Source organism: Typopeltis vanoorti, chromosome 5 (assembly GCF_054136105.1).
Source record: "Typopeltis vanoorti isolate ZY-2024b chromosome 5, IOZ_Tvanoo_1.0, whole genome shotgun sequence".
Lineage (NCBI taxonomy): Eukaryota > Metazoa > Arthropoda > Arachnida > Uropygi > Thelyphonidae > Typopeltis > Typopeltis vanoorti.
This window is the reverse complement of record NC_143553.1, coordinates 26,240,656-26,260,115: the sequence shown is the minus strand read 5'-3', so window position 1 is coordinate 26,260,115 and position 19,460 is coordinate 26,240,656. Positions and strand designations below refer to the sequence as shown.

Genomic DNA, 19,460 nt, shown 5'->3' with positions numbered 1-19,460 from the left:
CTTGTGCACTTTCCACCAGTTTGAGTTTTGAATTTTTTTTTTAATTAAAAAAAAAAAATGTTTTTCACTCTCAGTAAGGTAGGGTGATGATACTTCATAGACTGAATTTTCTTTCAAGGTTATAATGGACCCAGATTTTGTTCCCAGTCACTTTTTTGTGAAGTGAAAAGTATTACCTTCTCTTTGGTAACATTTAGGCAACTGTGAGCAAAGTTTCATTCTCCCTGTTTCATTTCATTAGTTGATTAATGCTATCCAGCTCACTTTACACTTATTGTAGCCCAATGTAAAGATTTGATCATGCTAATCCATGTTTAAATTACAGTGCTAGTGATTTCTGAGTTATTTGCCAATTTTCTCTGATTACTGTTCAGCTTGATTATGGAAATCATCACATGATTTGTGCTCATTTAAAGAGGTTTATGATTTCCTACTTCGTAATTTAACATTGATGTCAATTCTACCATTGCGCTTCTTGTTCTTTGTACTCATTGACATAGTATTCAAATATACATCACTCTACCATAATAATAATAATAATAATAAACTTTTAATTGGATTTTGGTAACACACATTTTCATGCTTCAAAAATTCAATTTCTTTTGTGCTGTTACACATGCAACAACATGGAAAGTATCTCTTCACTCATTCACCACTGTATGTTAAACTTCAGCTGAGAAATAAGAAATAAAACAACTCAACATGCTTTAAGGCCACTTTGCAACACAAACACCATGCATGCACTGGCATTACTTTCAGACCATTCATTGTAATTAATTTTATCTCAAAAGCTATTAAATATAGTGTTCTTTTCTATTGGAAGTTGGGACTTTCCCAACCTCCAATTTTAGGAGGAATTGTAACTATGTAGCATAAAGCGTGTCATATAAGAGGAGATTACAGTTCATTTTTAGAAGTCAGTTTGAAGTTTTATGCCACATCCAATTACAAGAAGGAGATAACACTGTTTCAGAAAGAGAAAATGATTGGATGTTATTTGGGGAAAAAAGAAGAATTTGTATATACTCTTGCACAGCTGGTAAGCATTACCAAGTTCACAGTTTGCATCAGAAGAAATGTGACAGCTTATGTAGACTCAACAACACCCAGGTGGTGTTAAGTTGCGTGCGTGCGTGCGCGCGCGCACACACACAGAGAGAGAGAGAGAGAGAGCTGTACAACATAATTTTTACCAGCCAGTTACAGCTCAAGTAGTTAACAACAGTGAATACACTTTGCTAATTGGCACAGGCCAAGACTCCCAGAACTTAAAACTGTGGAGTGATGAGTCACACTACAGTCCTTCCATCTGATGAACATGTTTGGTATGGAGGATGTCTACCTAAAGTTTTACTTGGATTGTTGTCTTAGCAATGACATTCAGAGGTTGTACTGTGAATGTGGATGCAGTTGCTTCTTGTAGTACAGATTAAATCCATTGGTCACTGAACATGGAAATCTTGACTCAGTATGTACATTGATGTTCGTTATTGTTTCCTTACAGTGTGGCAGTTTTATGGGACCATTTCTTATATACCTTAACAAAGTAATGCTCTGTGTCACAAGCAATAACTGTGAAGTGGTTTAAAAAGAATAACATCAGAACAATATTCATCACCAGGACAGTTCCTCTATGAAGATGTTTTTTCCAGCACATCCCTTTTAGTGGAATGGATACACACTGAATATTATAGTGGAATATAATTCTTTTTAGTAATATACAAATAATTATAAAATAATACTCGTACTAATTATTTAAATTTGAAAAACAGTGTTTGTTCCTAAATGAAATATCTGCTAGTTTTGGTTATATGACATAGGTATATGATCATTATACATAAGTAATAATCTTACATGTTCACGTATATTTCAGACTATTATCTCTGAGTAATGGAGAAAAGGTTTTAAGTAGAGAGTCTTGGGAAAAGGCAAAACTTCTTGAAAGGGAACGAAAATGTCGCCTGTAGCAAAAGTTGAAAAATGTCTGCTTTCTGTAATTGTCAGTTACAGTTGTAAATAGAAAAAGAAATTTATCGATATTTATGTGCTAGATGCCTATAAGACTGAACTTATAATAAGAAAAAACATTTTTGTGTTTATTAAACACAAACAGATTATGGAAGTTGTTTATAAATTTAATGGATTTGTTAAAAGTTTCAATTAAAGCAAATGTTTTATGTGGTTTGAAATATTTCTATTTATATATTGCATTTCTACTGTGTTAGAAGGGTATGCTGACACCTTAAACGGTGCCAACATACCTTTCCAACACAGTAATGCCCCATGTTACAAAACAGTGATTGTAAAAATGTAGTTTCAAGAATAACGAGATTTCAGTTGTTTTCCATATTCTTAAAATTTTCAAATCCGTCTAATTTTTTTTTTATTATCCTTTTCTCAGTTTTTCTTTTTCCTTTGTAATATTAATATTTCTGCACATATGTACTATATATTTTAATCTGATAAACACTATCATAAAATTGCTTTTTTTTTTTTTTCCGTCTCATGTAAAAAGTGAGCTAAAGTACTGAGAAGAGATGAGTTTAGCTGCTGTTTAAAAACATTTTTACTGACATTATTAGTAATAATTAGTGGTACAGTTGTTGCTACTGTTACTGTACTGCATAAATTCAGAGGGGAATTTATTTTCTATAATTAAAATAATTTCATCTGAGTAGCAGCTCCTAAATTGCAGCTACCAATCTCCTGCCTTCTCTGTACTTGGCTCTTTTTTCTATATTTATCACACAGGAGAAGGCACAATCTCTATAACGTAGATATAGATAATGCATTACATGGGCAAGTTAACAGGGAAGAAGGAATTTTGATAGGTTTCTTGAACAGTTGAAAGAGTCATAATCCTTGGGAAAAGCTCTAGGCTATACCCATACACGGAGGTAGATGAAATGAAGGAGGATGAGCATTTGGTTCATTAAGTTTGAAGCTGTTTATGGATGCTTCTTAGCAGCTGCTCATGTTTTTGCATGTTTATAGAAAAGCAAAGGAATGGTGGTAGCCTGATAGTGTTCATGAAAATACCTATAGAAAACACATAAAGTAGAAACATTTTGTCTGGAGATTGGAGATTGTATCCAAGATGAGAAGACATCTATGAGAAGACATCTAGAAAGGGTCATCTATTAAGCAGATGTCCATCTTTTGGATAGCATCAAACATTTTTAGGGAGGTGTTTCATATACTATCTGAAATCTGGGAAGCATATTCTGGCAGATTTTAAATAGTGCTAGGTGTTGTACAGGCAAGGATGGAAGAGGAAACTAGGTTTCATGGAGGCTGTGGTTGTAATTTGTGCCAGAAAAGGTTAGAGGTGTAAGTCAGAGATCTGAATATCACTAAACAGTAAAGGGAAGTGAAGTGAGATGTTTCCTATGAGAAATAAGACATGACTGTGTTTGGGTAGTTTAAAGTTCACTAAATTACTCTTGCCCTGCTAGAGAATGATAAGGAGATTGATGTTTAAGGCATTGGTTATGAGTTCTTGAATTTTGAATTATTTTAACACTGCAAGGTGTGTCAAATGAAGACGAATGTATACTTCCTCAACAAAACTATTTGATAGCAAGAATAGGTCATTAATGCAAAGGAGGAAAAAAATATGGACAAAAGAACAGAACTCTGGAGTATTCTGCACTCATAGTGAAAGATGAGGAGAGGAAACCTAGTCACAAAGGGCAGAAGACAAAATTTGATATATCTGTATCTATGGATACGAGATACAGAAAGCAGAACTGGCAAGCATACCTTCATCTATGTAAACAATTTACTTTCTTCCTATAAATTTCAGTTTCACATATGAGGGGGAGGAGCTGAAAAGTTCTGATAAACACCTAGAGCAAAAATTAATTCTATGTCTTCTTATATATCCTAAAAGAAAAAGAGCAAATTATTAAAGTTTAATGAAATTTGGGGGGTTAAAAGATTTTAAGATATGTTCTTTCTTGTGGTTGTATCACTTTTTTTAATATCATTTTTGTTCTAGGTTTTTATCAGAACTTTTCAGCTCCCTTCCCATAACATTTATAATACTAATATAACAGATTTGTTAAAAATATCTCAAAATGAAATGCAAAAATACAGTCATTTTTGTTCTCAACTAATAGTTAAGACACACTGGGACCATAAAGAGGGGGGGGGGGAGCAATGTGTTAATCAGTGGGTTGTTTCAGTGAGTTCATTGTATGAGTGCAGTAGTAAAAGATCAGAATTAAAATTAACAAAAAAAAAAAAATAATCCTGCATTATCACAGTCTGTTTTCTGTGCTGCCTAAGCAATGAAGGAATCTGTTGATATTCCCCCCCCCCCAAAAAAAGTGGATGCAACCATTCAGAGAAAGTTGTGAAGGAAATAGAAAAATATGCAGGTGTCATCACGCACCCATGTAAAATGTTCTATGTGAAACATTTTTTACACAGAATAAACTCTCAGCATATATGTTGCAAAATCAGGTAATGAAATTAAGGGAAATGTTCACTGTGAAAACTTATATTAGTCTCTGCCTGGTACTGCTTCAGCATATAACAATTAGTTGGTGTCACCTCATTTTGTGAAAATGGAATCATTTTGAAGAATTCTAAGTGTATTGATTTTCTTTTAGCATTCTTATTGAGAAAAGCATAAAGTTTTGAAATTGCAAACAGAAAATAACACACAGATTGCCATGGCAAAAGGCTCACAAGGCTCAGTTACATGCCTCTAAATTGGAGATTATTTGGAAGGAAAATAGAATTGTGTTTCTTGAATAAAGAAGCTTATAGACATTGTCCCAATGCTATAAGACTTCCTGAGCAATCATGTTTTTATAAGGTGACTTCAGTCTGAAGACATTTATCGGATGCAAAAAGCAGAGCAAGAAGCCTACATAAAATGTCTGTTTAAGGCACTGGTGGTCTGCCCTATGAACTTCCTTGTTGTTAGCAAACCATATCTCATCACCAGAAATATAGACATTTCTGATGGATTTTAGTAAATGGAGCTTTGTATCAACTGGCAGGCATTGAATTTGGAGATTGCACATTCAACATTAAATGACGATTAAATTTCAGAATGCTCAGCGAGTTGGCTTCCTAGACAAGAAACAAGGCACCCAGCATACCTAACTTTTTTGCATAACTAGTGATGTCCTTATTGCAATCTGGCACTGCATGACCAGTGTGTTTTGAATAAGAAAGCAATGTCATCTAGGAATCACTGGGATACGAATATGAAAAGAACCATGAACAGTCATCGCTTCACACTGCCCTGTAAATGGACTCTACTTCTGTTCTCCTACTGGCAACAGGACTTTTCATCACAAATAGGGAAATGCGCAATCAATTGCACCTCTTCAAAAGGAGTTAGCTATTAACCATTGAGAACCATACATGACTACTCTAGTTTTTCAAGGATAGAAAATCTTATCTGTTCTCTCTCATAATTTTCAGTTCATCTGGAAGATCTCATGGATGCAGTTACTTAGTATTGTTAGATATTAATGCACTCTGAAACTCAGTTAAATACTGATGAGCATGTTAGCGTGCCTAATTTCATTAGTGTCATGCAAATGAGGTAAGTTTGTCAATGAGTCAGTGGAGTTGCAGTACACCAAAAGAAGAATAATGCTCACATTATTTCACATCTCAATATTATCAACAAATGATGAGAATATTTCTAGGCAGGAGAAATTTGTGTTGCTGAATGCTTTTTGCCTAAAGGACATTGTTCACAATGTGGTCATACATATTTCTCCCAACCAATCAATTTGAAGAGCTGTTGAAGAAAAATTTTCAAATACCAATGATTTTAATGGTGACTTCAACGTTGATTTCTCTCATCCTAATTTGCAGGCCTTCTTCGATTTTCTAAAAGAAGTTCGACCTCACTATGAACACATTCTGCTATAACAATTATAAGAAGTGTTATATTTATACTTATATAGTTGCAGTCTTCCAGCATAGATTACATAATTTACAATCACAAGTCTCATCTTTGGTTACCACAAATCAAATTGAAAGCCAATAACATTAAAAAGTTCTAGTCTAGTTGCTGACTAGAGAAACAAAAAAAAATCTTTTTCTAAGCTTTTGATCAGTTCCCAAGTTAGTTGATCTCTGGCACAGGCAAGTAGAGCACACGCTATTTCAGACAATAACATTATGTTAGGTTGGTGAAAGCGATATGGTGACACGGCAGTCTTCTTTTCATCATATGCAGCTTATAATTAGTGATGTTCTTGGGCCAGCTAACTGACTGGTTAGTGATGGAGATTAAACTGCCCACTCAGTCTCCAAAAGTTAGATAGGGCTAAAATTGCTCAGGCTCACATTGTGGCTGGATTAAGGATTTATTTTACCATATATATTTATATATATACAGGGTGTTCGGGATAAATTTGACAGTTTCGTAAGGAAAAAGAAAATCTTCTTTGTATCTATTAAATTTAATGAATTGACAAAAAAACATTACAGGCAGAGTTAATTACAATACTATCAACAAGATTTACTCAAAATAACCACCATTAGCATCGATCACAGCTTCAATTCTGCTTCGGAACCTCGAACAAGCTGATGCTACAGTCTCCCTGGGAAGGGCCGCAAAAACTGTTTTAATTTTATCCATTAACTGGGCTTTTGTATTACTGGAAGTGCGATTGGTGTCTTTTTCAACTGCGCCCCATACAAAATAATCCATGGGGTTAAGGTCTGGGGAGTTTGGAGGCCAAACATTTGGACTGGTGAAGTCGTAGAAATTTTCAGACAACCATTTTTGACTTTTCCCAGAGGTGTGGCAAGGGGCCGAATCCTGCTGCCATACATACGGCCTACCATTGGCTACCCTTGTTATCCAGGGCTTGACTACAGTTAGCAACTCCACGAACAAAGCCCGAATTCCAATGCCAGGGTTCTTCAACACCTGTTCCTGCAGATTTGCGAGGAATTCTGCTGTACGAACGCAATCAGATCGTCTGCTAGGGATCTTTCTTCTTGCTACATCCTCGTAGTCACCATTGCAAGTCTCTAGTTCATGCCTGATTGTTTTTACTGTATTCAGGGAGCATTGGGCAGCAGTCGTAATATCCTTATTTTGATGGCGGGCACGAATCATCATGATACAAGTTATTCTCTTCCATGATTCAGGTGGGTTCCAGCTATCCATCCTTTCTGACATCTTGTATATGAATGAAGAAGGGTCCAAACTTTTAAATGAAGAGAAGTGTGTGTTAATACATGTAACTTACGGAAAAATATAATTAATTATAAATATGTCAAATTTATCCCGAACACCCTGTATATGTTAATGCAGTATCCTATTCTTTTACTACTACCATTTTCTGACTTTTAAATGTTACTAAGAGGTCAGAAAAAAAACGTTAGTACCAGTTCAAAGATGCTGTCACAACAAGACATATTGTTCTGATGGTATCTCTTCAGTTATTCTTAAATCCATGCATTGGAGTTGACTTCCATTTTAAACCCCTTCTGTTCTATTCTGAAAATTATACTCTTCTTGGGCAGTTGCTTTCAGTCAGAATAATTATCTTTTTGTTTTATTTGATTAGAGCTCTTTTCCAATCTTTTGCCTGAGAATTAGAAAACACTACTCAGTCTGAAAGCTTCCGTAATTGGCAGTTTTCATAATGAATTCTTTCACAGTACAGTCACCCCTCAACTTACATCCATTCAAAGATATGTCCGTGATCCCTTAAGGCAGTGGTGGCGAACCTTTTTATGTGCGTGTGCCGAAAGTTTACAAATCGAGTTGATGATGAGCCGGGCAGTTTTTAGTAGGATAAAAATTAATAGAAAATCTAATAATTAATTTGTAATAATATATAATATTTTATAAATACTTATTTAAATATTATAATATTTATTTATATATAAATTTATAATATTATTCAGTGTAAAATTGATTATTGTATTATTAAATTGATTTTAATGTTGGTTTGGGAAAAAAATATGGTAGTGAGAAAAATATTTATGCATTGTAACTCACCACAGACGTAAGCTGAGCAGGAGAAGCTCAACTTGTTGCCGAAATGCTTACTGTATTTACTCGAATATAACTTGCCCTCGCGTAAAACTCGCAACCCTGATTTTACTTTATGAAAAAAAGTCATCAAAAAGTTTTGCATATTACCTAGTACACGAACAATGTTTAAACATGTTCACTCCAATAAGCAGAGTGGTGGTCTCACACCAGGCCACGATATTCATTTCCCACATCAGGATATGAACAGCAACTGGTGGGTTGGAGTGTGGGTATGCTAACCACTCGGCCAATCAGGCCAGCAGCCTATTCCTATAATGGAATAAAAGACTTTAGCTGTTTTTTTTTTTTTTTTTTTTGTATGTATGTATGTATATAAAATTATTTACTCATGTCATAAAATTAATTCTACAGACTTCTTCACATAGAACATCATTTACACATACTACCAAGCACTTTTTTTTTTTAATAAGAGAATTTTTTCTCATCAACAGAGCCACTTGTGGTGTCCCTGTAAGAACATGTCTTAATGAGTGTGTGGGGGAGGAATGCATTGTAGAGTTGACTCATGAACATGACACCCACACAGGAAGTACCCAGCCTCATGTCCATGTATACTCTTGACATTGTCCCTCGCATATTGCTATATTTGAACTCTCCAAACTCGGGCATGATATATCAGGGTTAGTAGTAAAGTTTGATTTGCTTTCTGATCAGTAAGTTACCTAATGTGTTACCAGAAAATTTTGCATGGCATATAATCTAGCAGCCAGCTTGCAGAACTGCTTTATTACAATACCTTCAAATGGAGGTGTTATTGGTTTCCTATAATGGGTGCTGGGCTTGCCCAAGAAATGTGTTATGTGCCCTGCATGCCTGAATATTGAGAGAAAAGAAGAGAAACCAGAGACAAAGAGACTTTACTCTGGAAACCAAATATGGCAATAGCAACTTCAGACCTCCAATAAGCAGGGCAGTTGTTTTACCTGGGATTTCCTGCAATTAGTGAAAGCATGCATGCAAGATGACAGTGCTCCCCAGAAGCTGAAGTGCCACAGCCCAGTTTGTGAAAAGAGGCTACACTGCTGAAAGGTGAGGGATGACATTGCTTAGAGATGTCATATATTGTGCATTGTCTGCCCAAGATATCTTGTCATTTTTAGATTATGTAGGTAAAGCAATCAAAACTGGCGAATGGTGTGATCTGCAGTAGTTGTCTGAGCATTTTACCTTTATAATTTATCCCTCCATTTTGTCCAGCTGTGTAGAAATTGGCAGGGGAGTTTAAATGTAAGAAACAATTTTTGTTCATTTGGTTAAAAAAACAAAAGTGATTTGACCTATAACGACTTAAGTCCAGTTAGGGTAGAAACCAAGAAAACGATGGTAATAATGTTCCGTGTAGCAGTGAGTTTGAGGCTTTCCGATGTGAAGTGAAGACCAATGATGAAATATATGGGGGGGGGTGATGCTTGTTGCGAGACAACTTTCTCAAGCTGCATGTGAAGGAAGAAACTCGAGATCAAAGAGTGTTAGATTTATTCATAACCTCAGATGGGGGTCTCTGTTAAGAATATGACTGTTTTATCACTAGTTGTGACATTGATCATGGCATGCTTTATTGGAAAGTATCTAATTATATTGATGTTCCAATTAGAATAGGTTACATGCTGACCTACAAAGCTTGAAGTTATGATCAGTTTAGTGGAATGCTATCTTTGGTCCCATGGTATCATGAAATGGATGTGCAACCTTATTAAGCAAGAGATCCACAAGAAGAAAATGATGTAGAAAGAATATAGAATATGGTGTGAATGAGAATAAGAGGAATTATGAAATATATGTAAAAAGCGCTGGCTAAAAAAATGAGTATTGTTATTTTCCAGCCTTTCAATCCAAAAGAAATTTTCTTATGCTGCAAGCAAAAAGGAAGAATGAATGTGGAAAAATAACTTTACTGAATACAAAAAGAAGCTAATGAGATCATTCAATTAATCAGTGCTCACTTGGTTAAGAATTATCAACCAGGTGTATGTAACATGCTGCACTGGATGAAGAGTAAGAGGTGTGAGAATGAGGTTCAAGAGATGTTGCATAATCTGGATAAGAATTTGCCAAAGGGACAGATGGATTATCGGCACGTTTGCTAAAGGAATGTTCAACCGAATTGGCTAGGCCTTTCACATTTTTGTATAACTTGTCTCAGCCCAGGAATGATACCACAAGAATGGAAGGAATGTATCATAGTTCCATTGTACAAGGGTGGTGCAAAAACGGATATGTCTAACTACCAACCTATCACTATCTGCTGTGGTAGTGGAGATTTGAGAGAAGTTGGTAAGAACTCGCATACAGAAATAGGTACACAAATAAGCTATACTCTGCAAGGAGTAGCATAGGTTTACTATTGGAAGCATCCGTGATGTTAGCCAAGTTTGTTAAGCCACAAACCAGGCATGTGGTTTGCGCTTCGCAACCATATGCCTGGGGAGATGTGTCCTTCCCCAAGCATAGGTTCGATTCCCGTCGACGACGTGAGGAGCTTAAGGATCTTCCTCAGCCATAGCCAAGTTAGCTGGTCTTGGGCGAGGACAGCATGGTTTTTTCTGCCAGTTTATCTGAGGGTTTTCATCCCACAAGCAGGCAAACCGGCCCAGTGAACATACACGGATTACAGTCAGGAATACTGACCCAGCCATAGGCCTGATTCGTCTGCTGTGTCTGTTCCGAGCCTGGATAAAATTTTAGGGGGGGGGGGGAACTGAGATGGTGCCTTAAAAGGGGACTCACAGCCGATGTATCATCATACGAAACTAATTAACTAACTAATGGAAGCTCATGCTTTAGCAATTTACTCATATTTTATAACAGCGTTATGGCCGAGTTGGATAAAGGGAATGGATACACTATGATAATGTTAAATTTTGCTAAGGCATTTGATAGGATATCACATAAACTGAGAATATGGAATTGGAATACAAACAGTTGGTTTGGATAAGTGGATGGTTTGACAGTCTTCTTCGTCTATGAACTCTTGTGCTTTTAAGCGTCGAGATTTTGCCGAAGAGATTTCTATGCCGTCCCATCCAAGGCTTGTTCTTTTGCTTCTTTCCAGTTAATTTCCTTCTTTTCCCATTTTTCTTTAATTTTCTTTTGCCAACCTTTCTTGGGCCTGCCTATATTTTTTTCCCCCTATTTTCTGGCTTTCATATACAGTTTTTGCTATTCTTCCATTCGAATAAGATGTCCAAACCACCTCATTTGGGTTTGTGTTATGAATTGGTTCAGAGGTGCAACTTGAAGGTTGTCTGTTATAGTTTGATTTCTTATTCGGTCTAGTCAGTCTTGTTTTTCGCGCCACTTTCCTAAGATATTTCATTTCAATTGTTTGTAGTTTATTTGTGTTTCCTGTTGCTAAACACCAAGACTCGCAACTGTATGTTAATGTTGTTACAAACACTGAACATTACACTGCCATTTTGGTATTCTGGGTAACTTCTTTCTTATCTAGAAGTGGGCCTTTCATTGCATAGAATAGCTTGTTCCCCCAGTTATCCTGTTGTTGATTTCTGTGTCTAGTCTACCATCTTCTTGTATATATGATCCCAAGTATTTAAAGGAGCGAACTTATTCCAGTTGTTGGTTGTCTATTATGTGTTTTGATTAGTTTTTAGATATGATCATTGTTTTAGTTTTATATTTATGGTCATATTCCTTTTCTTTGTTTCTTCATACCAAATATTAACGTTGTACTGAAAATCTTCAGCTGTATTTGTTAGAATCGCTACATCATCTGCAAAAGCCATGTGTGCAATCCTGGTTTTTTTCCCAGTTTCCTGTATCCTAGGTGGAACTTTTTTGTTTTTGTTTGGCATGCCTTTAAAATTTCATCCATTACTATAATGAAAAGAAGAGGGCTGAGGATACAGCCTTGCCTCACTCCTACATTTGTTTCAAATTCTTTTGATCTATTACAGGTTCTTACATAATTTTTATGACTTTTGCAGAGGCTTTGTATGGCTGCTATTAAGTTATCTTGTACCTTGTTTTTCTTTAATGTTTGCTATATTAAATGTCTGGGAACTCAGTCAAAGGCCTTTTCGAAATCTATTAAACATGCATGTAGTTCTTTTCCATATTTCAATGTTTTCTCTGATGTTTGTCTTAGACTAAAGATAAGATCCTGTGTGCTTCTGTTTTCTCAAATGCCATATTGCATTTCGTCAGTCAGTGTATCCTCTATTTGGTTCCCAAGTCTCTTCAAAAATATGGGCATATTTTTCCTGGAACGCTTAAAAACTAAATCCCTCTATGTTTTTCACATTTCGGTTATCTCCTTTCTTAAATATAGGGATTATTATTGCTACTTCCCAGTCTTTGGGAATAATTTTTTTTCCCAATATGATAACCATATGATATGATATGATAACATCGAATAGATGCAAAAGAAATTTTATGGCTTTCTTTACCATTTCTGGTGTTATTTGGTCGTGGCCTGCTGATTTGCCCAGTTTTATTTTATTTATTGCTGCTAACAGTTCATTGGCATGAATTTCCTCACTTTGATCTTCGAATTTGCTTGCATGTCTTGCTCTTAGGGTTCTATTTTTTCCGTGTCCTGCATCTTCCAATAATTCCTGGAAGTACTGTTTCCACCTTTCCATGATGTCTTCGGGCTTTGCGAGCTCTTATTTTTATCCTTATTTTTGATAAACTTTATAGGGCATTCTTTCTCTGACCTCATTCTTAAAACATTATAGAAGAATTTTTGGTTTCCTTTAAAATTTTGTTCTAAAGTATGTCCGAAGTCTTCCCAGCAATTTCTTTTCTCTTCTTTCACTAAGGTTTTAACTTTATTAACTTTATTTCTTTGGTTATTGCATAGTTCTCTGTCGACCTGCAGCTTTGATGCTATATATGTATTCCACAATTGCTTCTTCTTTTTAATTTCTTCTTTTAGTTCTTCAGTCCACCAAGGTGTTTTATGTTTTTTCTGTTTATTATTTTTTGATACACCACAAATTTCTTTGCTTGTTTATAGAAGAAGTGTTTTGAACCTGTACCATAGGCTTTCTACATCTTGGTCTTCATATATCTCTTTTTCTACTTTCATCTTCCCTTCTATTTTACTTTTATACTCAAAGGCTGTTTCTTCTTTCTTTAGTTTGTAGTTCTTTATCTTAACATTTATTCCCTTGCTACTTTTTCTACATTTTCATCTTTTATTTTATGGAACGTTTCCAGTACTAATAACTAGTGGTCACTGCCTGTTTCAGGACCTCTGCGTTTTTTTTTTTTTTTTTTTTGTATACTTCCAGTAAGATCTGCTTATGATGGCGTAGTCAATTATAGATTTTTCATTTCTACTGGGCTCTTCCCTGTTGAACTTATGGATTTCTTTATGCTTGAACATAGTATTCGCTATTACTAAATTATTTATAAGGCAAAGATTTATTATTCTTTCTCTATTATTATTCCGGGTTATTTCTCTTGTGATCCCAACACTTGTTTCGTTTTCTCATCTGCTTGATTCCCTATCCAGCCATAAAGGTCTCCTAGTAGTATAATATGCCCTTGAACTTCATCAGTTTTTTTTTTTTTTTTAAGAGTTCAAAGAATTCATCTTTAGTTTGTTTATTAGCATTATCATTTGGGCCATATGCAACAATTACAGTGAATACTTGGTTATCTGATTTAAAATCTATAGTTAACAACTTTTCATTTATTAGTTCCCATTTAGTAGTATCTTCAAGATCTGATTTAATTATGCATGCTACTACCCCTTATTTTCCCCATTCTCTTGGGTTTATCCCTGAATAGAAAAGTATATATATATATCCATCTTTCATTTTCTAGCAACCTTAACCTTTCTTCTTTTTTTTTTTTTTGTTTCTGTGACTGCTAGCAGATCCAATCTTGATTTTTTAAATTCATCTATTAATTCCTTTTCTTTTCCATGTAAACTCTTAATGTTCCTTGTTCCATATCTCATGTAACTTTTTCTTCGCTTTGTCGTTAACCATTTATACAGTTCGGCTATCTCTTTGTTATTTCTTTTAATGTGTTATTAGAGAGTTATTTTAATTACTCTGTAATTAAAGGGTTATTTAAAATTTTTAAAATCGTCATTGTTCCTTTGGTTATTGCTACAACGGTATGCCCTCGAGTGCCGGGAAATTGCGATAGCTTAAGTTTCCCCGGATTGGCCCGAAGCAAAAGCAACGGCCAGCAAAAACCCCAGTATATCACCACCACCAGCCGTTCCACTCCCGAGCTCAGCAGGAATCGGTCCAAAAGTCGCAGATTCCGATAATCAAGGAAAAAATGCCAGCCACAGCTCCAGAGAAAGAAAAGACATCAGTCTCAGCCCCTGGACAACAACGGACAAAGGTCAGTACTCTCTCTCTTATGCCAACATTGTAGCTAATATCTCCAAGCGAATTACTACTACTACTACTACTACTGGGACACGATGACCACCGCCGATCAGTGAACCAGAAGCAGCAAATAGCCAACTCCAAAAAACAGAGCATTCCTAACAAATAACAAACGACTCATGGAAACAACTTAGTCAAATACCGAGGAGACAAAATCAAGTGGTGGCACTAACGAAACTCAACTTTCGGAAGAACCTCCACCAACATCGATTAAAAGCAATCCTAGAGAAAAGGAAACAAAAAAAAGACAACTAACCAACTCTGATAAAGATAAAAATAATAAAGAGGAGCAAGAAACAAAAACGGAAAAACAGCCAAAGACGAACCAGCGCAGCTGCAACAGGGAATCTTTGCCTCCAAACGTTCCATAACCCTCCCAACAGCCTGTAGAGGGGGATGAAGATATCGAACTTCTTGAGTCCTCAGATGATGAAGAGGAAACTGGACATGCAGGTCTTCCTCACACTGAAGGCCCACTTACAAATGAGCAGCTTCAGAGCTTTCTTAAAAAAAGTTCGAGGCTCTTCACAAAAACTGCTGACAGCATATGACTACACCGCAAACAGTGCCTTATCACCAAGCTGGAAGACTTGAGAACCGTTCTGGCTGGAAAAAGAGGAAGAAATACAATCACTCAGGAAAATAATATACTACCTGATGTCTTGAATCCCAGCGGCAGCGTAACTATCCGTAAAGGAAGTGAGGATTAACGCGCCAAAAAAAACGAAACCATAAAATAAGGAGCACCTGAGTAAAACTTCTCTCACTAAATGCTAGAGGATGTGCCACACCACTGCGAAACAGTCGTCCTGCAGCATTTCCTTGCCCACCCGCCAGAAATAGTTATGCTGAAGGAAACTAACTTCCATTGCAACAGCAAAGCTTCAGATCAACACTGGAAGAACTGGCCATATATCATGCACCACTGTTCTGCAATACAGCTTTGTGGATCAGGAGTCAGGATTGGAATTCACCAAAACGGTCCTAAAATTAGGAATAATCGATACCTTTCCTGAGTGTGCAATATATACACTCATTACAACTCAGACAGGAAAGAAAATACATACCAGTACATATTATTAATATATACATGCCACAAAGCGAATAGCTTGCAGTGCTGGTACTAGAGTTCGTCCGAAACCACCTCAGCAAGGTCAAAATACATACCAGTACATATTATTAATATATACATGCCACAAAGCGAACAGCTTGCAGTGCTGGTACTAGAGTTCGTCCGAAACCACCTCAGCAAGGTCAATGACCACCTCATAGGCAGGGGAGTTCAACTACACTCTGGATCCTGCAATGGACAGACAACAATGTCAAGAACATCGGCACTCACTATCTCATCTCCAAGATGTAAAAAATGACTGCGAGCTGATTAATTAAAAATTAAACCTTCAGACACTTGCACCCACATGAGAAAGTGTTCTCCTGGAGGGCCGAAGGTGGTCCTACCAGTGTCCTATACCAGGCACGGCTCGATAGATACTACACATCTATGCACACAATACCCTATGTAAGGAGAGTCACATATCATCTGTCTCATGCATCAGACCATGTTTCCATCCTAAGCATTTGTATTCCTGGACACAGGAGGAGCATACTAGATATTTAATAACAGCCACTACAGGATACAGAATATCTCAGAACCTCCAAAATCTATATCGAAACTCTCATCACAGATATACCTACTTCCCAATCAATTTTCGAGTGGTGGTCACTCTTTAATTCCAAAGTTACAAAAATATACTCACCAGAGGAATCTGAATAAGCATTCAGTCCTTAAAAATCTGCAACAACAACAACAACAACAGCCATATGCTCACACCTAGAGCACCCTGCAAGAGGAGGACTAATAAGAGCACGATGCAAACACATTAACTTCGCAGATCACAAAGTATTTCTCACTGGAAAAACGCCAAGAGTGCACCACTATATCTGCTATAACAACAGATATTGGAAAAATCATAGAAAATCATGATGAAATCCTCTTATATACCTTGCAGTACTAAACATTTATAACAAGCAAACTCAACATCTATGGATGCCATGAATGCCATGAATATAATTCTCTCTGATGTGAAAAGACTCACCAGCAACTAGGCTTAACACAGAACTCCTCATAGCGCTACACGATTTGACAACTGCCTGCAAATCCTTATCTAAAGGTAAATCTGGCATTGACGGGCTCTCCACTGAGTATTACCAGTCCTGGAAACAGCTTGGACCTATCCTCTACAGAGTATATGTCGACGCCAATACCAATGGCTTCTCACTCATGACAATATCTGTTATTAAACTTATTCCAAAGAAAGGAGACGCAACGAAATTAGGGAACTGGAGACCCATCTCCATCATAAAACCGACTGCAAAATAATATCAAAAGCCATTGACAACAAACTTAAACCTGCTCTGAACGAAATAATAAATAGGCATCAGAACTATTCCATCCTTGGACGATCTATCCACGAAAACTTACACCTCATAAGGGATCTCATAAGCTTATCCAACAACAACAGTGAAACAATGGGTCTTGTAACACTATACCAAGAAAAAGCTTTCGACTGCATTGAACACCTATACCTATTCAGCTGCTTGAAAGCCTTTGGCTTAGGCATCATTCATTCTATTAAGATGTTGTATGCCAAAACATACTTTTGCATGAAAATAAACAACAGACTTACCATAACTGTACCATAAAGCAGAGGTATTAAACAGGGCTGTCCACTTTCCGGTCCTCTTTACACAATTAATCTACACAATTGAGCCCATTTTGTGTAGATTAAGTATGATGCTTAGGGCATCCCGTCCTAAACTTTCCTACCAAGCTATAACCCTGACAGTAGATGCTGATGATGTTACAATTATAGCCACAAAAAGGAGGATTTCCATAACATACAAACAGCATGCCAACAATACCAAGCAGCCTCAGGAGCCAAACTAAACGCATATAAAACCACAGGACTGTTGTGGCAAATGGACAAACCGAACCGATTCCCCAATGTCTGGTCACGGGTCCGCAGAGGGAAACAAATACCTAGGGATTACCTCGGAAACATGCCCTCTTATGTGGATAAGAACTGAGAAACACTAAATAAACGTTTCAAGCAAGTACTAGGAAAGTGAGCAGCAATAGGAGCCTCTGCCTCCACATGAGGGAGAACAATAATTGTTAACCAAATACCCACCAGCGTCCTTTGGCATACACTAAAGATTCTCACGCCACTAGTGCAATTCATCGAACAAATAAAGTCATCCATCTATCGATTCATATGGAACAAAACAAACTGGCTTTCCTACTCCAAGCTATGTACTTCTCTCAAAGATGGAGGACAAAATTTGACCTCCATTGACAACAGGATAACAACGTTCCGCACTCGATTTCTCCTTAATACCCTACAACACGAAATAGCACACAAATGCACCACCACTGAATATATTTTCACTTCTGCCACTAGAGGTCTCTCTCTCTTTCTCTATGTTGTCAACCTTAAGAATGACAACAGCGCACGTGCTAGTGAATCTAACAAACTTCTACAAAGAGGTCCTTCGAAGATGGAAGAAGCTAAACCTGCAGCACACAGTGAAGACAGCATCCCTTTCTGAAATCTTCATGGAACCCATCTTCCACAACACGATGGTAAGAAACCCGATCACTCAGAAAGAGATTTACTTTCCTTCATGCAGCTGGCAAAGCGTGAGGATCTTGGGTGACATTCTTTCTCCGAGCATCACCTGGCGCTTTCCAAAACTACTCGAAAACCTGGAATACGGGAATCAAGCTGAGCAGATGCACACTGTAAAGGACGATTTTTAAGCCGTTATGCCTGATAGCATAACGGAATAAGGTCTTAGCCCTCCTAACTCAGAAGATCTTACAATGGGAGAAACTTACAACCAGCAACATCAACAAAATCTACAGCACTAACACAATAGTCGAACCAAACCACTGTATTGGAAAATCCTGTATCATCCCACCAAACACTATTTCAATGGGACCTGCCATATCGCACAAAAACCATCAATCCCGACGCAGATATTCAGTGGAGAATGTGGCACAATGTATTACCCACTCCAACTATATTACGAAAATTTAACTCAGATGTCTCAGATAACTGCCTGTTCTGCTACCGATCAGAAACAGTCCGGCATATCTACTTGGAATGCCCAGTCAACACCCAATTAATCAGGTTGTCTAGGGAAACGGTAGCTCTCACCTGTGGTAGTCTTCATACAGAAGAGGAGTATTTCAATCTCGTCCATGCGAGTCAAATAATCATTCATTCTGCAATTACCTCTTCACTGCGAAAGCGGTAATATACAGCTTGTACCTCAGACATACAAGACCAGACAGCATAGCAACTTCACAGAGAGAGGCAGCTGATCAACTCCTTGCAGCCTTCAAACAAAAGGTGAGAATTCGGATCCTACACGAGCATCACCAGCACAGGCAAAACAACACCTTAGATCTTTTCTACCAAGACTTGAATCCACGGAATCAACTCCTGGCTGAGCAGGGCGACTGCATCATAGTCCACTTTCCAGCACAGAAGTGATCACTTCCCTCCCCCCCAAAGAAAGGGGGAAGAAATTTTTTTTGTGCTGAATAGTTCGAATATTAATCAGCTGTCACTCTCATGTAAATAGATAATATTGTCCTATAGCAACTGTTATGCTCTCCCACATACATGTCCAATTTTATGTTCTTATACAGTATCATGTCAAAATAACTGTTAATGGCTTAAATTAAAAAAAAAAAAAAAATTGTAATTCACCTTATAACTGATATTTCGATGTAACATACCTGAACAAGAGTATGAGCGTGTAACCTATCTGCCTGACTGCAGAGAACCAAAAACCGGTTAATCCTGTACATAAGATTGTTATGTATAAAAAAAAAAAAAAAAAAAAAAAAATCTCTGTAGAACCTAACTGGAATTCTTTTCAACATGGGTAAAAAAGAAGCTGAAAAATAGCCTAATATATATATATATATTATTGAAATTAGGATTTACTCGGGATGTATTCTTCTT

General features: G+C 36.9%; 1 protein-coding gene across 3 annotated transcripts in view; it reads left to right on the top strand.

Annotated features, from left to right (window-relative positions):
- Positions 1–2,189, top strand: part of LOC150106270 (mini-chromosome maintenance complex-binding protein) — a 219,422-nt gene extending 217,233 nt beyond the window's left edge. For all 3 annotated transcript variants that reach the window (XM_090392291.1, XM_090392292.1, XM_090392293.1), the window contains exon 12: positions 1,874–2,189. In XM_090392291.1, the coding sequence (XP_090248417.1) occupies positions 1,874–1,967 (94 nt within the window). In that variant the 3' untranslated portion in view covers positions 1,968–2,189. The remainder of the gene's footprint in view (positions 1–1,873) is intronic.
- The last annotated feature ends 17,271 nt before the right edge of the window (positions 2,190–19,460 follow it).